Source organism: Jaculus jaculus, chromosome 14, assembly GCF_020740685.1.
Source record: "Jaculus jaculus isolate mJacJac1 chromosome 14, mJacJac1.mat.Y.cur, whole genome shotgun sequence".
Classification (NCBI taxonomy): Eukaryota; Metazoa; Chordata; class Mammalia; order Rodentia; family Dipodidae; genus Jaculus; species Jaculus jaculus.
The window spans coordinates 4,472,614-4,497,300 of NC_059115.1; the positions used below are offsets into that span (position 1 = coordinate 4,472,614).

General features: G+C 48.0%; 1 protein-coding gene across 3 annotated transcripts in view; it reads right to left on the reverse strand.

Annotated features, from left to right (window-relative positions):
* Window positions 1–24,687, reverse strand: part of Mark4 (microtubule affinity regulating kinase 4) — a 57,838-nt gene that overhangs the window by 23,790 nt on the left and 9,361 nt on the right. For 2 of the 3 annotated variants that reach the window (XM_045133884.1, XM_045133885.1), the window contains exons 3-8: window positions 15,485–15,538; window positions 15,338–15,386; window positions 12,167–12,232; window positions 12,002–12,072; window positions 10,352–10,408; window positions 3,577–3,813 (exon numbers count right to left, since the gene is read on the reverse strand). In XM_045133884.1, the coding sequence (XP_044989819.1) occupies window positions 3,577–3,813; window positions 10,352–10,408; window positions 12,002–12,072; window positions 12,167–12,232; window positions 15,338–15,386; window positions 15,485–15,538 (534 nt within the window). Of the gene's footprint in view, window positions 1–3,576; window positions 3,814–10,351; window positions 10,409–12,001; window positions 12,073–12,166; window positions 12,233–15,337; window positions 15,387–15,484; window positions 15,539–24,687 lie in introns of those variants that run through there. The other variant, XM_045133886.1, reaches the window with a different exon arrangement.

The window sequence follows — 24,687 nt, forward strand, 5'->3', positions numbered from 1 at the left end:
CTAGAGAAATGGCTTAGCGGTTAAGGCGCATGGCTGCAAAGCCTAAGGATTTACATTCGATTCTCCAGGTCCAACGTTAAGATGCACATGGTGGTGCATGTGTCTGGAGTTTGTTTGCAGTGGCTAGATGCCCTGGCATCTCACTCACTCTCTATCTGTCATTCTGTCTCTAATAAATAAAAGTAAAATCTTAATAAAAAAAAGATGACTCTTCATAGGCAGGCGTGGTCAGGGCAAAAGCTAATTAACACCCATCAGAAGCAAATTAACATTCATAAAAGGGACCCAGGTCAATAAAGATGCCAGGTGCCATCTTGAATTCCAGAATTTGGGAGGCAGAGGTAGGAGGACTGCCTTAAGTTTGAGGTCACCCTGAGACTACATAGTGAATTCCAGGCCAGCCTGGGCTAGAGAGAGAGACCCTACCTTGAAAAACAAAACAAAAACAAACAAACAAACAAAAAACCAGATTGAGAAGTGTTCCAAGTGTCTAGATATTGGCTGGATGCACCCAGAGACCTGTGACCTGGAGGAACCAGCAGCTGAGACAGGGTGGAGGCCAGGATTTTATCAGCACTTTACTTCCTGTGTGTGACAATGACCCCCTGGTCTCAAGAGATAATCAGCTGCAGGGAGAGGGACACAGTGTCCCCAGGGAACTGTCAGGTAGTCCATCACCATGGGTGACAGCGGCACACGTATACATGGCGACAGAGGGGGCTCTGTGGCCCGACAGCCGCTCATCAGACTTCTGGGCAGGTACGGGTGTTCCCAAACTTTCCTGAAAACTGGCAGTGTTTCAAAGCAAAAAGTTCAAAGGAAAACAACAACCGCAAAAAAAAAAAAAAACAAAAAAAAAACCCAAACCCCTGAAACTTCCGGTTCCCCAGCAGGGGCCCCCGTTTCAGACAATTTATCTTCTCTGCTCATCTCTTTATTTTCTGCCAGGCTCCACCACTGAAATGTCAGTACAGGAGACTGGAAAGTTTTGTGTTTTCTTTCGTAGCACTTGGGGACTGAACCTAGAGCCCCACGGATGCTCAGCCAGAGCCCCACTGAGCTACACGCTCAGCCCCCCTTTTACTTTCTTACTTGAAAAAGGGTCTCATTAACTTGCCCACAGTAGCCTTGAATTTGCAATCAGTCCTGCCTCAGCGTCCAGTCTGGTCTTAAGAAAAAAAGCAATTTTTTTTTTTTTGCTATAAATGTACAATCCCAGGAATTTTATTATATTCACCAAATTGCACAATCATCACAATTAATTTGAGAATATTTTTCATTAAGTCAAAAAAGCTACGTGAGATAACCTAGGCCCAGAGAGCCAAACGACTCATGTTTTCTCTCTTATGTGGATCCAAGCTGTAGATGATTGGACTTGTGTGAGAAGGGAGAAAACTCAGTAGCACAGGCCAGAAAGCAGATATAAAGGGAATAGAAAGGAAAGGAGGAGGCACTTAATAGGATGGTATTGTACATATGGAAGTAGAAGAACAGATTAATGGGGGTGAAAAGGCCCAAGTGAGGTCAGGGGAAGAGCTTGAGTAAAGGAAAGGTGGAGGGAGGGCTAATCAAAATCTAAGAGGATATAAATAAGTCATATGAAAACTTACTTTTTTGGACAATGGAACGCTCAGGAGCCATAGATTGTTACTACTAAAATTTTCAGTGTGAGGGATGGGATACCTTTCAGTGAGTTGATGGCCAGGGTGGTCCCTGATGCCACCAAAACATTACAGGCCATTGCCAAAACCCTTGGTTTCCCACCAGGAACAGACGGTAAGACCCTATTGCTGAAGACACCACATACTTGGGCTGCAAGGTCACTGAGAGATCCTGCTGGAACTGAGCTGATAACCTCCATGTAGAACAGCTGACAGAAAGCTGGAAGAAGCCATTCTGCATGCAGTTTAATGGGAGAAAGAGAAATTGCCAGTGAAGATACTCAACAGTGGACCATGCAAGCCTTATACTTGGTCAGCCAAGCCAAATGAGCCAACGGGTGCAACAGTGGCAAGTCTGTTATGGTGGAAACCAACCACCCTCTAATTGACTGGAGGCCTGCTCCATGGGAGGGAATACATCCCTGATGCCGAAACCCTACAACAGGGGTAGCCATGAGCCGTAGGGGCATAATGTCTGCTGCTGTCTGGCTAAATGTATATACTATGCTCATCAAACTGCCCAGTAAGCACTTCTCTTAATGTTCATACCCTTATATTAATGCTACTCTCACTTTTGTTAGAGAACCTTCTCTTTTCAGATGGCAGTGACCTTGGGACGACTCAGAAGGCATCATGGTGCTGGAAAGAAGTGACAGGAGTGCTCAGCACTGCAATATCTCTATCATTGCGGGAGGTGGCAGAAAGAATGTAAGAGCCAAAGGAAGGGTAGGACTCCTTACAACGTGCTCCTCCAGACACAAAATGGCCTGGATATCCATGACCTCACAGTGCCTGACACTACCTACACAAGACCATCATAATAGGAAAAAAGATCATGACATCAACGAGACTGGCACTTGTCTAGAGTCCACAGTGAGGGGCTGGGGGCATGGCTCAGAGGTAGAGCACTTGTCTAGAGTCCACAGTGAGGGGCTGGGGCAGTGGCTCAGAGGTAGACACTTGTTCAGTAGGTGTTACTTCCTGACTTTCATCCCCAACAATACACACAATTGAATCCCTGTCCCTTTAGCTGTGAAGTCCAGCTTCCCATTCCCCCACTCTCACTGTGACAGGCAAGAACTCATCTGCTTCCACTTTGCGTGGACTTATTTATTCTGAACACTGCACAGAAAAATCATAGTTGGGGGCTGAAGAGACAGTTCGGGTATAAGGCAATTGCCTGCAAAGCCTAATGACCAATGTTCAATTCCCTAGAACCATCATCAAGGCAGAGGCATAAATGGCTCATTCATTTTGAGTTCCTTTGCAGTGGCTAGAGGCCCTGGCATGCCCATTCTCTCTCTTTCCCTCACTCTGCTTTCAAATAAATAAATGATATGTTTAAAAAATCTGCCAGGCATGGTGGCGCACGCCTTTTAATCCCAGCACTTGGGTGGCAGAGATAGGAGGATTGCCGTGAGTTCGAGGCCGCCCTGAGACTCCATAGTGAATTCCAGGTCAGCCTGGGCTACAGTGAGACTCTACCTCGGGGGAAAAAAAAAATCACACTTGTGGCCTTCACTCGCCAGCTTCTGTTACTGAGCCCAGGTTGCAAGGATCAACCATTGCAGCATCTGTCTCCCATACATGGAATCTGCAAACCTCGCTATGGGCAGGACCCAGCCATGTCCAATGCATGCTCCTGAGCAAAGCACGACCAGAATCGAAACCCTTGAAAGAGAGCCAGGTGTGGTGGCGCGCGCCTTTAATCCCAGCACTCAGGAGGCCGAGGTAGGAGGACGGCTGCAAGTTCAAGGCCACCCTGGAACACCATGGGCTGACAGCGGCAGCTTCAGGACAGTGGGAACCTGGATCCAGTCTGCTCCTGTAGTGGCCGTCCATGAATGGTCAGGAGCACCCATCCCCTGACCCTGTGCAGCAGGGTGAACCCTGCACCCAGCTTGCCCCCTGGCACCTTGAGGTTGTGCCCGTCGAAGGGCAGGGAGCCGCTGACGAGGGTATAGAGGATGACTCCCAGGCTCCATATGTCCACCTCCGGCCCGTCGTACTTCTTGCCCTGGAAGAGCTCGGGCGCGGCGTAAGGGGGACTCCCGCAGAACGTGTCCAGCTTGGAGCCCAGCGTGAACTCATTGCTGAAGCCAAAGTCGGCGATTTTGATGTTGGCCTCGGCGTCCAGCAACAGGTTCTCGGCCTGGGGGCGAGAGGAAGGAGGCAGGGGCAAAGTCTCACTGTGGAGCCCGCACTGGCTTTCCACTTATCACCCTTGTGCCTCCGCCGCAGGCTGCGGAATTACAGGTATGTGGCATGATGCCCAACTCTGTGTGCATCACCCCTTTTTTGTTGGCGTGTGTGTTTGTTAGTGTGTGTGTGTGGGTTCCTGAGTGTGCACTGCATTATGTGGGTACTGGGGAATCGAACCTGGGTCCTTTGACTTTGCAGACAAGCACCTTAACTGCTGAGCCATGTCTTCAGCCTGTGCCTTCCACCTTGTTTTGAGTCAGGATCACTTGTTTAGCAGGCTACCTAGGCTATGGGCTTCTGGTCAATTCTGTCTCCACCTCACCTTCTCACTTTAGGGGCACTGAGGTTACAGAAGCAAGGGGCTATAGGCACCTGGCTTACAAGAGTGCTGGCGACCCCAAACTCAGTTGCTTTCACGCAGCACACGCTTTACCACTGAGCCAGTCCCCCAGTCTGTGTGTGACCTTTGACAATAACTTTACCTCTTTGTACCCTCCAGTTCCTCACCCATGGAGTGGAAATAGCACTGAAACTGCCTCACAGGGTGGTATGAAAGGATGAAAGGAGTTGATCTCCATATAAGGCCTAGGATGGCATTTTGTACCCAGTAAGAACTAATGTAAAATTACTATTACTCCATGGTATCTGCAGATCTGGGGTAATCAGGCAAATTTCTGTGTCTCAGTTTACCTAGCAATAAATAAATAAATAAGATTAAGCCAGGCATGGTGGTGCATGCCTTTAATCCCAGCACTTAGGAGGCAGAGGTAGATCACCGTGAGTTCGAGGTCAGCTACACTGAATTCCAGGTCAGCCTGGGCTAGAGTGAGACCCTACCTTGAAAACCAAACAAACAAGTAAAATATATATATAGTGTGGTGGTATGGCTCCATGTTGGAGGGCTTACTTAGTATGCACAAGACTTAGGTTCCATCCCAAGACTATAAAAAATAAATCAGGGCTGGAGAAATGGCTTACCGGTTAAGGTGCTTGTCTACAAAGTCTAAGAACCCAGGTTCAATTCTCCTGTACTCTTTTAAAACATTTTTTTTTTTTAATCTTCCCAGCCTCCATTTTTTTAATTGACAACCTCCATGATTGTAAATGATATCCCATGGTAATTTCCTCCCTTTCTCCACTTTCCCCTTTGAAACTCCAGTCTCCATCATATCCCCTCCCCCACTCAATCAGTCTCTCTTTTATTTTGATGTCATGATCTTTTCTTCCTATTATGATGGTCTTGTGTAAGTAGTGTCAGGCGCTGTGAGGTCATGGATATCCAGGCCATTTTGTGGCTGGAGGAGCATGCTGTAAGGAGTCCCACCCTTCCTTTGGCTAAAACATTTTTTTTTAATTTTTTTTTAAAATTTATTTATTTGAGAGCGACAGACACAGAGAGAAAGACAGATAGAGGGAAAGAGAGAGAATGGGCGCGCCAGGGCTTCCAGCCTCTGCAAACGAACTCCAGACGCGTGCGCCCCCTTGTGCATCTGGCTAACGTGGGACCTGGGGAACCGAGCCTCGAACCGGGGTCCTTAGGCTTCACAGGCAAGCGCTTAACCGCTAAGCCATCTCTCCAGCCCTCTCCTGTACTCTTATAAGCCAGGTGCACAAGGTGGCGTATGCATCAGGAGCTCATCGGCCATGGCTAGAGGCCCTGGCCCTCTCATTTTCTCTATCTGCCTCTCTTTCTCTCTCTCAAATAAATATAATATTAAAAAGTTAAAATAGGGGCTGGAGAGATGGCTTAGTGGTTAAGGCACTTGCCTGCAAAGCTTGAGGACCCAGGTTCAATTCCCCAGTACCCATGTATGCCAGCTGCACAAGGTGGCCCGTGTATATGGAGTTTGTTTGCAATGCCTACAGGCCCTGGTGTGCCCATTCTCTCTCTCTCTATCCACCTCTCCCTCTCTCTCAATAAATAAATGAAATTAAATAAAAAAATAATACTAGGGCTGGAGAGATGGCTTAGTCGTTAAGGCACATGCCTGAGAAGCCCAAGGACCCTGGTTTGATTCTCCAGGTCCCACGTTAGCCAGATGCACAAGGGAGCGCATGTGTCTGGAGTTTGTTTGTAGTGGCTAGAGGCCCTGGCATGCCCATTCTCATTCTCTCTCTCCCCCTCCCTCTCTCTGTCTCTAATTAATAAATAAAAGTAAAATAATAATCATAGGGCTGGAGAGATGGCTTAGCAGTTAAGCGCTTGCCTGTGAAGCCTAAGGACCCCGGTTCGAGGCTCGGTTCCCCAGGTCCCACGTTAGCCAGATGCACAAGGGGGCGCACGCGTCTGGAGTTCGTTTGCAGAGGCTGGAAGCCCTGGCGCGCCCATTCTCTCTCTCTCCCTCTATCTGTCTTTCTCTCTGTTTCTGTCGCTCTCAAATAAATAAATTAAAAAAAAACCCCAAAATATTAAAAAAAAATAATAATAATCATAAATTATATATAAACAGATTGCTGAAGAATCACATAAATACTTCTATTTATTACACACCTACCACAGGCTAGGTTTTGTAGACCACTGATAGCAGAGAGAGAGAGAGAGAATGGACGCACCAGAGCCTCCAGCCACTGCAAATGAACTCCAGACGCACAAGCCAGATGCACACGCCTCCTTGAGCATCTGGCTGGTGTGGGCCCTCGGTAATGGAAACTGGGTCCTATGGCTTTGCAGGCAAGCACTTTAACCACTAAGCCATCTCTCCAGCCCTGAGAGGACAGTTTTTAGTGAGGCATGGTGATATACACCTGTAATTCCAGCTCTTAGAATAACAGATGATTGGTCTTCTGCATGAGAAGGAAAATACTTGGTAGCAGAGGCCAGTAAGTTGAAAAGGAGACATAAAGGGAAGAGAAAGGAAGGGAGGAGGGTACTTAATAGGTTGATATGGTATATATGTAAGTACAATGATTGAGATGGGGAGGTAATATGATGGAGAATGGAATTTCAAAGGGGAAAGTGTCGGGGGGGGGGGGGAAGGGAATTACCATGGGGTATTTTTTTATAATCATGGAAAATGCTAATGAAAATAAAAAAAAAAGAATAACAGATGTGGGAGAATCAGAAGTTCAAGGTCACCCTCAGCTATCTAAGGAATTTGAGGCCAGCCTGTACTATATGAGACCCTGTATTGGAAAAAAAAAAAGAAGAAATGTAGATTTCAAAAGCTGAGCTGGGTGGGACACGCCTGTGATTCCAGTACCTGGGAGGCTGACACAGGAGGATTGCTGCAAGTTTGAGGCCAACCTGGGCTACCTAGCTAGTGAGAGCCAGGGATGTGGAATGAGACCCTGTTTCACGAAAGCCAGAGTAAAGGGCTGGAGAGATTGCTCAGTGGTTAAGGCACTTGCCTGCAAGGCCTGAAGAGCCAAGTTCGATTCCCAAGTACCCAAGTAAAGCCAGATGCACAGTGGCGCATGTGTCTGGAGTTTGTTCATAGAAAGCCGGAGGCTCCTGCGTGCCCGTTCTCTCTTGTCTTCTCCATTTGAATATGAATAAGTAAAAAGCCACAGTACAGGTTCTAGAAGATTCCTATCACTTTACTCACTTGTTCCATGTTTGGATGGGTTACGATACCTCCCAGAGCCTGTTTCCCTGTGTGTACACTAGGGAACTCAAATTACCTAACATGTGTGTGGGGGAGGGGCTGGGTGAAACATCACATGCTCACATCAGCTGATCAAATATGCCCCAACATTCAATGGATGCTTCATACTGCTATAAGGTTCTATTTTAAAAAATATTTTATTTTTAATTTGCTCGTTCATTTTATTTATTTATTTGAGAGTGAGAGAGAGAATGGGTGCGCCAGGGCCTCCAGCCAATGCAGACGAACTCCAGACGCATGTGCCTCCTTGTCCATCTGGCTAACGTGGGTCCTAGAGAATCGAGCCTCGAACTGGGGTCCTTAGGCTTCAAAGGCAAGCGTTTAACCGCTAAGCCATCTCTCCAGCCCCCAAAATAATTTATTTTTATTAATTTGTTTATAGTTTTTTTGTTTTTCTGAAGTAGGGGCTCACTCTAGCTCAGGCTGACCTGGAATTCACTATGTAGTCTCAGGGTGGCCTTGAACTCACAGGGATCTTCCTTCCTCTGCCTCCCGAGTGGTGGGATTAGAGGCGTGCGCCACCATGCCTGGCCATTATTTTATTTTTACTCATTTTATTATTATTATTATCTTATTTATTTATTTTTTGGTTTTTCAAGGTAGGGTCTCACTCTAGGCCAGGCTGTCCTGGAATTCACTATGGAGTCTCAGGGTGGCCTCGAACTCACAGCAATCCTCCTACTTCTGCCTCCCGAGTGCTGGTGAGTAAAGGCGTGCACCACCATGCCCGGCTATTATTATTTTTTTTTTGTTATTTTATTTATTTTAGAGCGACAGACAGAGAGAAAGAGGCAGAAATAGAGAGAATGGGCGCGCCAGGGCCTCCAGCCACTGCAAACGAACTCCAGACGCATGCGCCCCCTTGTGCGTCTGGCTAACGTGGGACCTGGGGAACCGAGCCTCGAACTGGGGTCCTTAGGCTTCACAGGCAAGCGCTTAACCGCTAAGCCATCTCTCCAGCCCCCAGCTACTATTTTTTGAGGCAAGCCCACTGGCTTTTTTTTTTTAATGCGCGAGACTGAGAGCAAGAGCCAAGAGTGAGAATGAGAGAGAAAGACGACAGAATTAGTGTGTCAAGGCCTCCAGCCACTGCAGTCGAACTCCAGACACATTCGCCACCTTGTGCGAATACAAGGCCTTGCATTTCTGTGTTACCTTGTGCATCTGGCTTACGTGGGACCTGGAGAGTCAAACATGGGTCCTTAGGCTTTGCAGGAATTGCCTAAACACTAAGCCATCTTCCAGCCCCTTACTTACTTTATTTATTTATTTATTTTTGTTTTTCAAGGTAGGGTCTCACTCTGGCTCAGGCTGACCTGGAATTCACTATGTAGTCTCAGGGTGGCCTTGAACTCTTGGAGATCCTCCTACCTCTGCCTCCCGAGTGCTGGGATTAAAGGTGTGCGCCACCACGCCCGGCTCCCCTTACTTTATTTTTGATACAGGGTCTTCCTGTGTAGGTGGCCTGGAACTCTAGACCCTCCTGCCTCTGTCTTGGAGAACTGCCATTATGCCTGGCTCTTCACAAAAGTTTTTTTTTTTTTTAATAACTAATTTATTTGAAAAATAGTTTATTTATTTAAAATTTATTTATTATTATTATTTCTTTTCTTTTCTTTTTTTTCTTTTTTCTTTTTTGGTTTTGCGAGGTAGGGTCTCATTCTAGCCCAGGCTGACCTGGAATTCACTATGTAGTCTCAGGGTGGCCTCGAACTCACAGCCATCCTCCTACCTCTGCCTCCCAAGTGCTAGGATTAAAGATGTGTGCCACCACATCTGGCTTAAAATTTATTTTATTTATTTAAAATTATTTTGGGCCGGAGAAATGGCTTAGCTGTTAAGGTGCTTGCCTGTAAAGCCTAAGGATCCCAGTTCGATTCCCCAGATCCCACATAAGGTAGAAGCACAGCGTGGCACATGCATCTGGAGTTCATTTGCAGTGACTGTTGGCCCTGGTACACCCATTCTCTCACTGTCTAATAAATAAATAAATAGTTTAAAAGCTTTTTTTTTTTTTTTAAGTTGAATTTTTCTTTATTTACTTGAGAAAGAGAGAGAAATAGGCAGGGAGAGAGATACAGGGAGAATGGGCGCGCCAGGACCTCCAGCCACTGCAAACGAACTCCAGATGTCTGTGATCCCCTTGTGCATCTGGCTTACATGGGTCCTGGGGAATCAAACCTGGGACCTCTGGTTTTGCAGTGCCTTAACCACTAAGCCATTTCTCCAGCCCAATAAATAAAGAATTTTATTTATTTATTTACCTGAAACAATGGAAACACAACCCTGATCCTGGGCCAGTGAGCCACAGAAGGCTGACTCTGTAAAGCCCCAGCCAGCACCCAGGAAGTGGATATCAACAGTAACAACTGAGGCTGCTCAATTCACAGCCTGCTCGTCTGTCTGGCCTTCAGTTTCTGCAGTTCTCACTAAGTGGGGGTGAAGGACAGGAGTCTGTCCAAGCTGCCACTTGGGAGGGTGTCCAGCTCGGCTGTAGCAGGCAGCTGGGTCTGTGGGTCCCTCTTCCATACTGGGCCAGTGCGGGCTTGGCAACCCTCTCTTCACTGTCCTCCACTAAGACCCTGGACTCGTAAGACTTTCGCCACAGTGACAGGTTACTGAAAGGTCTCATGTTTGACAGACCCCAAGGCTCTGCAGGCTTCAAGACTCCTTAAAACACCCCAAAGTCCTCCTCCAGCAACCATGTAGCCACCCAGGGTCAGCACAATTCTCTCCACACTGTCCCCTCCCCGACCCTCACTTGGCTTCGGCCACATCAACCTGGGAAGGAACCAGGGCTCTAAGTGTCCAGGGGGAGCAGGAGAAACAGGGGAGCCAGGAGATGAGGTGCAGGGTGGGGTCCCCAAGATGGGGAGGGCTTACCTTCAGATCCCTGTGTACAATGTTCTTCTGGTGACAGTAGTGGACAGCTGACACAATCTGGGGGGGAGGGAAGGGGAGTTACATGTGGCCCCCCCAAAGCCCTCCATGTCCCTCAGTGCCCATGAAGTCATTCACACCTAACCCTAACACCGCAGACCTGCCTTATGCATAGTCTGGGGTCCTGAAGATACACAACCTCACAAGAGAGACATCCAGGGACCAGGCAGAGAAACAACTGCCCCCCACAAACACACCTGACAGACACTCGCACATCCATGGGCAGAGCGTCATCACAAAGGCCAAGCTCCTCAAAACTTCCCTGTCTGAGACCTCCATAGGAATGCACCAGGCATGAAAACAGGAGTGATCAAAATACAGCTCGTGGGCTGGAGGGATGGCTTAGTGGCTAAAGCGTTTGCCTGCAAAGCCAAAGGACCCTGGTTCAATTCCCCAGGACCCACGTTAGCCAGAAGCACCAGGGGGCACATGCGCCTGGAATTGTTTTGCAGTGGCTGGAGGCCCTGGTGTGCCCATTCTCTCTCTCTCTCCACCCCCTCTTTCTGTCAAATAAATAAATTAATAATAATAATAAAAAAAAACGATCACAGCTTGCACTGGGCATGGCGGCACACTCCTTTGATCCCAGCACTCGGGAGGCAGAGGCTGGAGGATCACTGTGAGTTCGAGGCCACCCTGAGATGACACGGTGAATTCCAGGTCCGCCTGGGCTAGAGTGAGACCCTTCCTCGAAAAACCAAAAAAAAAAAAACCAAAAAATTACAGCTTGCTTTCCTGGGAGAGGAGACAGGACTTGGAAAGTCTGTGAAGGACACACGTATGTTCACAGGACACAACACCACACACACACGATCACATAACATTCTACTCATCACACACCTGGGCCTCTGCCCTCACCAACCCCGGCTTCCCAGCAGCATGGGTTTTCTTCTCCATGTACTGGCATTCTTACCAGCCAACTTCCATGCCATCCCCCACCTGCACACCAAACAGCAGCCACGCCTTGTGACTCACACTTGACACACCCACCCTCAGGCACCAACAAACATTTTCTCATGCATCTTCTCACGCCTTAAAGATTTATTTTTACGTATTTACTGCAGGGAGAGAGAAGGAGAGAACAGGCGTACCAGGGCCTCCAGCCATTGCAAGTGAACTCCAGACACAAGTGCCGCCATATGCATCTGGCTTACAGGGGACTGATCCTGGGTTCTTAGGCTTCACAGGCAAGTGCCTTAACTGCTAAGCCATCTCTCCAGCCCTCATTTTTAATTTCTTTGTATTTCCATCTGGCTTTTGAGTAGCTGGGGCTACCTCATAAGTTGGCCAAATGACCCTGGACTCCTGATCCTCCTGCTTCCATTTCTGGCTCTTTCTCTGAACTCACAGGCCTTGGCACATTTTCACACTGGCTCTGGCACCCACACACCTCTGCACCTGGGCTTCGTACCTGCACACCCGCCCCTCCATCCCCTGCACACCTGGGATCCCTGAGGCCCCAACTCACCAGAGTGCCTCACACCTGGGTGTGTCCAGGACACCAGGGAAGTTCTGCACCCTCCCAGGACGGCTCCCCAGGGAGCCAGATGCGGGGGGCGGCGGGGGGGGGTGGAGCCGCAGCCCACGTCTCACCTGTCGGAACTTGGCCCTGGCCTCCTTCTCCTTCATGCGGCCGTGCGACACGAGGTAGTCAAACACTTCCCCTGCAGACAGAGGCCAAGTGGGGTCAAGGCTGGCGGGTGTGTGGGGGGGGACAGAGATGGGGGTGCAAGGCGGGGTGCAGGGGCAGGGCCTCACCAGCACTTGCATATTCCATCACCAGGTACAGTGTCTTCTCAGTCTCGATTACCTCGAAGAGCTTCACTGCCAACATGGGGGAGGGGAGGGCACTGGTGAGGTGGCAAGGGACGTCCCCTCCACCCTCCACGCAGACTCAGTAGCTATGCGGATATGCCAATCATCACCGCTCCCCGCCCCCCCACACATACTCAGGAACCCTCAGGCTGGAGAGATGGCTTAGCGGTTAAGGCATGTGCCTGCAAAGCCAAAGGACCTCCAGAGGTTCGATTCCCCAGGACCCACGGAAGCCAGATGCACAAGGGGTGCACGCATCTGGAGTTTTGTTTGCTGTGGTGGAGGCCCTGGTGCTCCCATTCTCTCCCCCTACCTCTATTAAATAAATTAATTAATTAAAAAAAAAAAAAAGAGGGCTGGAGGGATGGCTTAGCAGCTAAGGCATTTGCCTGCAAAGCCAAAGGACACAGGTTTGACTCCCTAGGGCCCACGTAAGCCAGATACACAAGGGGGCACATGCATCTGGAGTTTGTTTGCAGTGGCTGGTGACCCTGGTGCACCCATTCTCTTCCTCCCTCTAATAAATAAATTAATTTAAAAAAAGAAAAAAAGGAGTGCTAGAGGGATGGTTTAGTGGCTAAAGTGTTTGCCTGCAAACCAAAGGACCCAAGTTTGATTCCCCAGAACCCACATAAGCCAGATGCATAAGGGGGCACAAGCATCTGGAGTTTGCTGGTAGTGGCTGGAGGCCCCAGAGCACCCATTTTTTTCTCTCTCTCTCCCTTTTTCTCTGTCAAATAAATAAACAAAACGAACCCTCAGTGGCTCCCTAGCAGTGGCCAGATTTCCCAAGCTGCGCATCCCATCCCCACTCCTTTCTCACCCTTCCCACACAAGAACATGGGCTCAGTGGAGCTGGGGATCTGTCTACCTGCCTATTCCTCCCTGTGTCCCCAGCACCTAGAACATCTATGCCTTTGTTTGTTTCAAGGTAGGGTCTCACTCTAACCCAGGCTGACCTGGAACTCATTCTGTAGTCCAAGGCTGGCCTCAAACTCATGGCGATCCTCCTACCTCTGCCTCCTGGGTGCTTGGGATTTTAAAAGTATATGTCACCAGGCTTGGTCTCAGCCATTGTTCTTTAATTTTCTTTTTTTAAATATATTTTTATTTATTTTTGTTGTTGTTGTTGTTTCGAGGTAGGGTCTCGCTCTGGTTTAGGCTGACCTGGAATTCACTACGTAGTCTCAGGGTGGCCTTGAACTCTCGGCAATCCTCCTACCTCTGCCTCCCAAGTGCTGGGATTAAAGGCGTGCACCACCATGCCTGGCATATTTTTATTTATTGAAGAGAGAGAAAGAGGTAGAGAGAGAGGAAGAGAATAGGCACTCCAGGGCCTCCAGCCACTGCAAATGAACTACAGACACGTGCCCCCTTGTGCATCTGGCTAGAATTGAACCGGGATCCTTTGGCTTTGCAGGCAAATGCCTTACCCACTAAGCCATTTCTCCAGCCCTCAGCCATTTTTCTTGAGAACACTCACTATGTAGCTGAGCTTGATCTGACACATATATATGTAGCCCAGGTTGGCTTTTATTTTTTTTTTAATTTTATTTTTTATTTTTAAATTTTTATTAACATTTTCCATGACCAGGTTGGCTTTTAAATTGCAATACTCCTGCTGGGATTAAAAGCATGCACCACCATGCCTGGCTCTATGTAGTATTAACTGGGTTAAAAAAAAAAATGTGGGCTGGAGAGATGGTTTAGTGGTTAAGGCGCTTGCCTGTGAAGCCTAAGGACTCATGTTTGACTCTCCAGATCCCATGTAAGCCAGATGTGAAAGGTCGCAAATGTGCTCTAGATGGCACACGTGTGTGGGGTTCCACTTCAGTGGCTGGAGGCCCTGGTGCACCAATTCTCTTATCTCAAAAAAAAAAAAAAAAAAAAAAAAAAGGAACCAGGCATGGTGGCACACGCCTTTAATCTCAGTATTTGGGAGGCAGAGGTTGGAGGATCATCATGAGTTCAAGGCCACCCTGAGACTCTATAGTGAATTCCAGGTTAGCCTGAGCTAGAGGGAGAGCCTACCTTGAAAAACTGGAAAAAAAAAAAAATAAACTGGTGAGCTGGAGAGATGGCTTAGTGGTTAGGTGCTTGCCTGAGAAGCCTAAGGACCCCAGTTCAAGGCTAGATTCCCCAGGACCCACATAAGCCAGATGCACAAGGGGGCGCATGCATCTGGAGTTCGTTTGCAGTGGCTGGATGCCCTGGTGTGCCCATTCTCTCTCTCTCTATCTCCCTCTTTCTCTCTTTGTCTGTCTGTTGCTCTTAAATAACTAAAAATAAATAAAAATAAAAACATTAAAAAAAAAAGCTGGGCTGGAGAGATAGCTTACTGGTTAAGGCTTGCTTGCTTATGAAGCCTAAGGACCCAGTTCAATTTCCCAGTACTCACGTAAGCTAGATGCGTAAGGTGGTGCATACATTTGGAGTTCACTTGCAATGTCTAGAAGCATGGTATGCCTATCCTCTCTTTCCGCCTCTTCCTTTATCTCTCAAATAAATAAAATATTAGGGCTAGAAAGAAGGCTTAGTGGTTAAGGTGTTTGCCTGCAAAACCAAAGGATCCTGGTTTGATTCTCCAGGACCCACGTTAGCCAGATGCACAAGGGGGCGCACGCATCTGGAGTTCGTTTGCAATGGTTGGAGGTCCTGGTGCACCCATTCTCTCTCTCTGCCTCCTTGTCTCTCTCAAATAAATAAATAAATATTTTAAAATATAAAAAATAAAATGTTTTTAAAAACTGCTGCTACTATATGCAGGGCAGTCTAAACTTTGCTCCTCTCAGAAATCACTCCTCTACCTAAAGAGAATGACAATGACCATGGTAGCTCAGATAAAGTGGGGTAGGTCACACCCCACACAGCTCAGCCTCGAATGACATGTATAGGATGCAGAACCTTCTCCAATCCTCACAGTGACCTTGAAACCCATATCCTCCAAGAGAGAAAACAGAGGCGCAGAGAGGCGGAGCGCCTTGTCCAAAGCCACACGCGGTGATGCCACTTTGAGTAACTCGGTCACTAACTGTCAGTCACGGGTCCCCTGGTCCCTGACTCTCCTCCTGCACGAGGGCCTTGTCTCTGAGCTGGCTCCCGTCCCCTCCTCACCGATGTTGGGGTGGTTGAGACCCTTCATGATGCGAACTTCTCGGAACAGCTGGGAGAAGCCAAAAAGAGACAGGTATGAAGGTGAGTGACCAGGATGCTGCCGGCACCTTCCGGCGAGCTCCCCCACCTCCCCTTTCTGGGGCTCACCTTCTGCAGGCTGCTGGGGTTCAGTTGGGTCTTATCAATGATTTTGATGGCAACCTAGAGGCAGAAGAAGGGAAGAAAGAAATACCGGGAATGATCAAGGTACCCTTGGCCTGGGAGACGGACAGGACCCAGGTTTGACTCCCCAGGACCCACGTGAGCCAGATGCAGAAGGGGGTACATGCATCTGGAGTTTATTTGCAGTGGCTGGAGGCCCTGGCATGCCCATTCTCTATCTATCTGCCTTTTTCTCTGTCTGTCACTCTCAAACAAAAAATAAAAAGCTGAAACAAGCCAAGTGTGGTGGCACACGCCTTTAATCTCATAACTAGGGAGGCAGAGGTAGCAGGATCACCATGAGTTCGAGGCCATCCTGAGACTATATAGTAAATTTCAGGTCAAGCCTGGGCTAGAGCGAGACCCTACATCAAAAAAACAACAAAAAAGAAAAATAAAAGAGGAAAGAAAAGCCGGGCGTGGTGGCGCACGCCTTTAGTCCTAGCACTCAGGAGGCAGAGGTATGAGGATTGCTGTGAGTTCGAGGCCACCCTGAGACTACATAGTGAATTCCAGGTCAGCCTGGGCTAGAGTGAGACTCTATCTCGAAAAAAATAAAAAGAAAGAAAGAGAAAGAAACCTCTGGAAGCATGAAAGATATTCACATATGGGGAACAGCATGTTCTTTGTGGGGAACGGGTCCCCTAGCTTTCCTCAGATTCTCACGAAGGGATTTTAAAAAAATTTTGTCAAACACTTTTCATGCCAGTATCAAGACGATCATATGGTTTCTTTCCTTTAATCTGCGAATGTGACGAAGCATGAATAAATTGTCAAGTGGAAAAGAACTCTGCCTTCCTGGGGTAAGCAGGCATTGTCACCACATGGTTGGCTTCAAAGCATTTTCCAGATCCTACTTGCCAATAGTATTCTGTTTAAGAATTTTGGGGTTTGAACAACATAAGAAGACCCCATCTCAAAGTATGTTTGTTTGTTTGTTTTTCCTGAGGTAGGGTCTCACTCTAGCCCAGGCTGACCTGAAATTCACTATGTCGTCTCAGGCTGGCCTCGAACTTGTGGTGATCCTCCTACCTCTGCCTCCCAAGTGCTGGGACTAAAGGCATGCGCCACCACGCCCAGCCAAAATAAAGCTTAAAAAAATGTTTATTAGGGCTGGAGAGATGGCTTAGCAGTTAAGCGCTTGCCTGTGAAGCCCAAGGACCCCGGTTCGAGGCTCAATTCCCCAGGACCCACGTTAGTCAGATGCACAAGGGGCGCACGCATCTGGAGTTCGTTTGCAATGGCTGGAGGCCCTGGCGAGCCCATTCTCTCTCTTTTCTACCTCTTTCTCTCTGTCACTTTCAAATAAATAAATAAAAGTAAAAAAAAAAAATGTTTATTACTATTATTAACAAGATGGTTCGTATGGACACATCATGTGTCGGTACCCTCTTGTCCCTGGTCCCTGCCTCCATTCCACTGGGTATCCTCCTCCTCAATGGGGTTGTGAGTTATGCACGGTGACAGCAGCAGTCAGTTATTTTGGGGGAGAGGGAATGCCTCTGGGCATGATGTCTCAACCTGTGGCTCTTACAATCTTCCCGCCCACTCTTCTGCAAAATTCCCTGAGCCATGGTGGGTGAGTTTTAAGTCTATGTCAATGAAGAGCTCTTAGGAGCCTCTGGATCTCTGCTTTGGTAGGTGTTAAGTGTCCTCAGGGTCTGTCTCCTTCACCCTGGCTCTGATTATCAGGTTCAGCAAGGAAGCAGCACTCTTGCTCATCTCCCCAATTCCTCTGATTTCAGCTCTGGCTTGGCTGAAGTGTGAGGGGTGGTTTATCTCCTCCGGTCTCACTACCTTTGGGACCAGGGAGCTGGGAGGAGCTTTTAAGATAAATAAAAAAAAAAAAAAAATATATTTGAGAATGAGAGAGAGAGAGAGAAAGAGAGATTTGAGAATGACAGAGAGAGAGAGAGAGAGAGAGAGAGAGAGAGAGAGAATATATATGGGTGTACCAGGACCTCCAGCCACTGCAAATGAACTCCAGATACATGCACCAACTTATGCATCTGGCTTATGTGGGTACTGCGAAATCGAGCCTCGAACCAGGGTCCTTAGGCTTCACAGGCAAACGTTTAGCCACTAAGCCATCTGTCCAGCGCCACCCCACCACCACTTTTTTCTTCATAGTAGGGTCTCGCTTTAGCCTAGGCTGACCTGGAACTAACTCTATTGTCCTAAGCTGTTCTCGAAATCACAATGATCCTCTACCACTGTCTCCTGAGTACTGGGATTAAAGGTGTGTGCCACCATGCCAAGCAAAATGTGTTTGTTTGTTTATTTGGTTTTTCGAGGTAGGGTCTCACTCTGGCCAGGCTGACCTAGAATTCACTATGGAGTCTCAGGATGGCCTCAAACTCACAGCGATCCTTCTACCTCTGCCTCCTGAGTGCTGGGTTTAAAGGCGAGCGCCACCATGCCAGACACTTTTTAAAAAAATATATTTTTATTTATTACTTCTTTGCAAGCAGAGACAGATAGATGAAAGACAGAATGGGCACGCTTGGGCATCCAGCCACTACAAACTGGAGACACATGAGCTACTTTGTGCATCTGGCTTTCTTTTTAAGGGGCTTTGTAGCTATAGCTAGTGTTGGGGGGCGAACCCAGATCTGAGGCAATGGCAGACAAGGACTCTACTGGTGAGTCATGGCCCTAGCCCCTTACTGGTGGATTCTAGTCAAGATCTGATCTCTTGCTCTTGTGAATAATAAATCACTACATAAAAGTAGTGGGGTATGGGCTGGAAAGATGTCTTAGCAGTTAAGGCATTTGTCTGCGAAGCCTTACAACCCAGTACCCACATAAGCCAGATGCACAAGGGGGCGCATGCATCTGGAGTTCCTTTGCAGTGGCTGGAAGCCCTGGCGCACCTATTCTCTATCTGCCTCTTTCTCTCTCTGTTACTCTCAAATAAATACATAAAAATGAACAACAACAAAAATAACAGGCAATGCTTGGCATGATAGTGTACCTTTGATTTCAGCACTCTCGGGAGGCAGAGGTAGGAGGATCACCATGGGTTCGAGGCCAACCTGAGCGTACGTAGTGAATAACATGTCAGCCTGGGCTAGAGTGAGACCCTACCTCAGGGGAAAATGGGGGGGGGGGGTCATGATGGACACATGCAATTATGGTACTCTGGAGGCTGAGGAAGGAGGATGGAGAGTTTGAGGTCAGCCTGGGCCACACAGGGACACCTGCAACAATAAATAGTAACAGCCGGGCGTGGTGGCGCACGCCTTTAATCCCAGCACTCGGGAGGCAGAGGTAGGAGGATCGCCGTGAGTTCAAGGCCACCCTGAGACTCCATAGTGAATTCTAGGTCAGCCTGGGCTAGAGTGAGACCCTACCTCAAAAAACCAAAAAATAATAATAATAATAATAATAATAATAATAATAATAATAAATAGTAACAATGGGAGAGTGAGGGCTGGAGAGATGGCTTAGCGGTTAAGGCACTTGCCCACGAAGCCAGAGGACCCAGGATTGGTAAGGCAGAGGCACCGAGTGATGCAAGAGCACATGGCCATGCATACAAAGAGGGTGGCACACATGCATACAAAGAGGGTGGCACACACACCTGGAGTTCAACTGCAGTGGGTAGAGGCCCTGGCGTGCCAGTCCCCCCTTCCTTTATTTTTTTTTTTAAGAGGAGTGGTTACATACACCTTTAATCCCAGCACTCGGGAGGCAGAGGTAGGAGGATCACCGGGAGTTCGAGGCCACCCTGAGACTCCATAGTGAATTCCAGGTCAGCCCGGGCTAGAGTGAGACCTTATCTTGAACCCCGCCCCCTCCAAAAAAAATTAAAATTAAAAAAAAAATTAAAAGAAGAGTGGAACCTTTTTCTTTAGTCTCTGGAGAACTGGCATGAGATTTGAACATTTAGTAGAATTTACCTCTAAAACCATCACGACCCAGTGCGACTTGGCATATGTCATGAATTGCCCAGTGGTACGAGAAAGGTCAGTCACTTTTCCTCAAGTGTTTTCTTTTTGGAGCCAGGTCTCAGGTAGCCCAGATTAACCCTGAACTCTTTTTTTTTTTTTTGGTTTGTCGAGGTAGGGTCTCACTCTAGCTCAGGCTGACATGGAATTCACTACGTAGTCTCAGGGTGGCCTCGAACTCATGGCGATCCTCCTACCTCTGCCTCCCAAGTGCTGGGATTACAGGCGTGCGCCACCACACCTGGCTTTTTTTTTTTTTTTAAATGCGAGACAGCGAGAACAAGAGAGACAGTGAGAGAGAATTGGCGTGGCAGGGCCTCCAGCCACTGCAATCAAACTCCAGATGCTGCAGTACCATCTTGTGAGCATGTGCAACCCTGCGCACGCATCACCTTGTGTGTCTGGCGTACATGAGACGTGGGGAGTAGAACATGAAATTTTAGGCTTCGCAGGCAAGTGCCCTTAACTGCCACACCATCTCTCCAGCCCTTGAACTCTTACTATTTATTTATTTATTTAAGGGAAAGAGAATGGGCACGCCAGGGCTTTCAGCCACTGCAAACAAACTTCAGACACATGTACCATTTTGTGCGCGTGACCTTACGTTGGCACTGGGTAATCAAATCTGGGTCATTTGCAGGCAAGCGCCTTAATTGCTAAGCCATCTCTCTAGCTCTTGAAATTTTTTTTTTTTTTTTTTTTTTGTTTTTCAACGTAGGGTCTCACTCTAGCCCAGACTAACCTAGAATTCACTATGTAGTCTCAGGGTGGCCTTGAACTCAAGACGATCCTCCTACCTCTGCCTCCCAAGTGCTGGGATTAAAGATGTACGCCACCACACCTAGCTCAACTCTTTTTTAAAAACAAAAATTATTTATTGGGCTGAAGAGATGGCTTAGCAGTTAAGGCACTTGTCTGCAAAGCCTAAGGACCCATGTTCAACTCTCCAGATTCCACATAACTCAGATGCAGAAGGTGAAATAAGTGCAACTTCACACATGCCCACTATGTGGTGCAAGTGACTGAATTTCGATTTCAGCTGCTGAAGCCCTGGCCCAGCAATTCTTTCTCTCTCCAGTGAGTTGCTGGCCAGGGAGGTCCCTGATGCCCCCAAAACATTATAGGCCATTGGCATGGCCCTTGGTTTCCCACCAGGAATAGATGGTAAGACCCTATTGTTGAAGACTCCCCACATACTTGGGCTGCAAGGCCACTGAGAAATCCTGCTGGAACTGAGCTGATAACCTCCTCCATGTAGACCAGCTGACAGAAAGCTGGAAGAAGCCATTCTGCATGCAGTTCAATGGGAGAAAGAAATACTACCAGTGAAGATACTCAACAGTGGACACTGCAAGCCTTATATTTGGCCAGCTAGGCCAAATGAACCAACAGATGCAATAGTGGCACGTCTGTCATGGTGGAAACCAACTGCCCTCCAATTGGACTGGAGGCTTGCTCCATGGGAGGGAATACATCCTTGATACTGAAAACTTAAAGCAGGGGTAGTCATGAGCCCTGGGGGTGTAACATCTGCTGATGTCTGGAAAAATGTATATACTATGCTCATCAGACTGCCCAGTAAGCACTTCTCTTAATATTCAAACCCTTATATTAATGCTACTCTCACTTTGGGTAGAGAATCTTCTCTTTTCAGATGGCAGTGACCTTGGGACGACTCAGAAGGTATCATGGTGCTGGAAAGAAGTGACTGGAGTACTGAGTAACAACTTGATCACACCTTCCAAGGCTCAGGGTCTAATGTGGAAGAGGTGGCAGAAAAAATGTAAGAGCCAAAGGAAGGGTAGGACTCCTTATAATGTGCTCCCTCCAGACACAAAATGGCCTGGATATCCAGGACCTCACAGTGCCTGATACTACCTATACAAGACCATCATAAGAGGAGAAAAAGTTCATGACATCAAAATAAAAGAGAGACTGATTGAGATGGGGAGGGGATATGATGGAGAATGGAATTTCAAAGGGAAAAATGGCGGGGGTAGGAGGGTATTACCATGTGATATTTTTTATAATCATGGAAAATGTTAATGAAAATTGAGAAAGAAAAGAAAGAAAATAAAATAGGAAAAAACATTATTGTCAGGCATGATGATGCATGCCTTTAATTCAAGCACTCAGGAGGCAGATAGGAGGATCACCATGAGTTCAAGGCCACCCTGAGACTACATACTGAATCCAGGTCAGCCTGGATCAGAGTGAGACCCTACCTTGAAAAAAAAAAAGAAAGAAAGAAAAAAAAAAAAACACATATGCTGGCCGTGGTGGCACGCACCTTTAATCCCAACATTCGGGAGGCAGAAGTAGGGGGGTCACTATGAGTTCAAGGCCAACCAGAGACTACATACTGAATTTCAGGTCAGCCTGGGCTAGAGTAAGAAACTACTTTGGACAACCCCTCCCCTGCAAAAAAAAAAAAAAAAAAAAAAGAAAGCAATATGTAGGGTTGGAGAGATAGCTCAGTGTTTAAAGCATTTGCCTGAGAAGTCTAAGGACCCAGGTTCAATTTCACAGGACCCGTGTAAGCCAGATGCATAGGGTGGAGCATTCAACTGGAGTTCGTTGGCAGTGGTTAGAGACCCTGGCGTGCCCATTCTCTCACTCTCTGCCTCTTCTTCCTCTCTCTCTCTCTTTCAAATAAAGGACCCCAAAAATATATTTTTTTAATTATTTATTTATTTATTTGAGAGTGACAGACACAGAGAGAAAGACAGATAGAAGGAGAGAGAGAGAATGGGCGCGCCAGGGCTTCCAGCCTCTGCAAACGAACTCCAGACGCGTGCGCCCCCTTGTGCATCTGGCTAACGTGGGACCTGGGGAACCGAGCCTCAAACCGGGGTCCTTAGGCTTCACAGGCAAGCGCCTAACCGCTAAGCCATCTCTCCAGCCCCCCAAAAATATTTTTAAAACACACATATGTGTAACTTATTTACTTATTTGAGAAAGAGAGAAAGTATGGGCATGTCAGGGATTCTACCACTACAAATGTATTCCAGATGGACGTACCACTTTGTGCATCAGGTATTACTTGGATACTGGGAAACTGAGCCCAGACCACTGGGCTACGTTCATCCACTGAGTCACCTCTCCAGGCCTAACCTTGCGCTCTTGACCATCCTCCTTCCATCTCCCCAATGTTGGAAAATACAGGCAGGACCCACCAAGTCAGAGGCCTCTCGGCTTCATGAGCAGTGTTTTTTAGTGTTGCTGCTGTTGTTTTTTGTTTGTTTTTTGTTTTTTTGAGGTAGGGTCTCACTCTAGCCAGGCTGACCTGGAGTTCACAATGGAGTCTCAGGGTGGCTTTGAACTCACGGAAATTCTCCTACCTCTGCCTCCTGAGTGCTGGGATTAAAGGCATGCACCACCACGCCCAGCTGTTCGTTTGTTTTTTAAGGTAGGGTCTCACTCTAGCTCATGCTGACCTAGAATTCACTATGTAGTCTCAGGGTGGCCTTGAACTCATGGCAATTCTCCTACCTCTGCCTCCCGAGTGCTGGGATTAAAGGTGTGCGCCACCAAGCCCGGCCACATCGGCCGTTTTGCATGGGTTCTTCCTGCACTGTGGCTACACTCAGCGCAGCTGTCCCCTCAGGAAGGAAGTGGGAAAGTGCAATTGTAATTAACAAATTTTAATAAAGATGGTGTGTTCACTGGACCACTGGACAGATTCTAGAAGCCAGATCCCACCATTAAAACAGGGAGTCAGGACCGGGCATGGTGGCACATGCCTTTAATCCCAGCACTCAGGAGGCAGAGGTAAGAGGATTGTCTTGCGTTCAAAGTCACCCTGAGAGTACATAGTGTAAGTCAGCCTGGGGTAGAGTGAGACCCTACCTTGAAAAATAAAAACCAACAAAATGAAAATGGGGAGGTGGGGCTGGTGAGATGGCTCAGTAGCTAAGGACGCTTCCTACACAAGCACGAGAGCCTGAGATTGCTTAAGTGCAAATCTCCAGAGCCCATGTTAAACAGCTAAGCACAGCCAGCCCCGTCTGTAACCCCAGGTCCACAAGGGAGCAGTGACCGTGGCAGCAAGCTCTGGGATCAGTAAGACGCGGCTCAAATAAGAAAGGGTAGAAGAGGGCTGAAGAGATGGCTCAGTGGTTAAGGCACTTGCAGGCAAAGCCCAATGGCCCTAGTTCAATTCCCCAGTGCCCACATAGAGCCGGATGCACAAAGGGGCACAAGCATCTGGAGGTCATCGGCAGTGGCAAGAGGCTCTGTTGCAGTCATTCTCTCTCTCTCTCCACACACATATGTATTTGCAAGCAGAGGGAGAGAGAGAGAGTGAGGGAGGGGGAAGACGAAGGAGAAGGACAAGAAGGAGGAAGAAGAGAAGAACAACAACAAAAACAAAGAGCAGGACATCAGTGCCGTGGGACATTCTGTTCTGGTCACTGCAGGAGAGTAACCCCCTGCAATGGGCAAATGTACGGGGTGCCTGCAAGGGCACACGATATGACCACACGGCACACACACCACAGCACAGCACACCACATTGCACACACACATACACACACAAGCAAAAGAGGAAAAACAAATGGGGGCAGTGACCCAGGTTTATGCCCAAAGACACATGCCAAGCCAGGCATGGTGGAGCATGCCTATTAACCCAGCGCTTGGCAAACTAAGGTGGGCCACAGAGTAAATTCAAGGCCAGCCTAGGATACATCAGATCTGTCTCAAAGAGAAATGGGGGGCTGGAGAGATGGCTTAGCAGTTAAGGCGCTTGCCTGCGAAGCCTAAGGGCTCATGTTCGACTCTAGTTTCCACGGAAGCCAGAGGCACAGTGACGCCAGCAAGTGAGGTTGCGCACGCGCACAGGGGCTCGTGGGGCTGGAGGCCCTGGCATACCAGTTCTCTCTCTCATGCATAAAAATAAAAAAAGGCCAGTCTGCTGGGCTTGCCTCAGGGGAAAAAATCTTTTAAAAAAGAAGCCATGTGTGTTCATAGATGTTTATCACAGACAGGGGCCAAGGGGACGGCTCAGTTGGGAAAGTGCTTCTTACACAAGTGCATGGGCCCGCATTCCTCAGGGGCACGTGCAGTGCATGTCTGCAATCCGGGTATCTGGAGGGACGGGCACATCCCAGAGGGAAGCTGGCCAGCCAGCAGTGTAGCCCAGTGGATGAGATCTAGGCCCAATGAGACCCTATTTCAATAAGATGAAGGATTGAGGAAGAC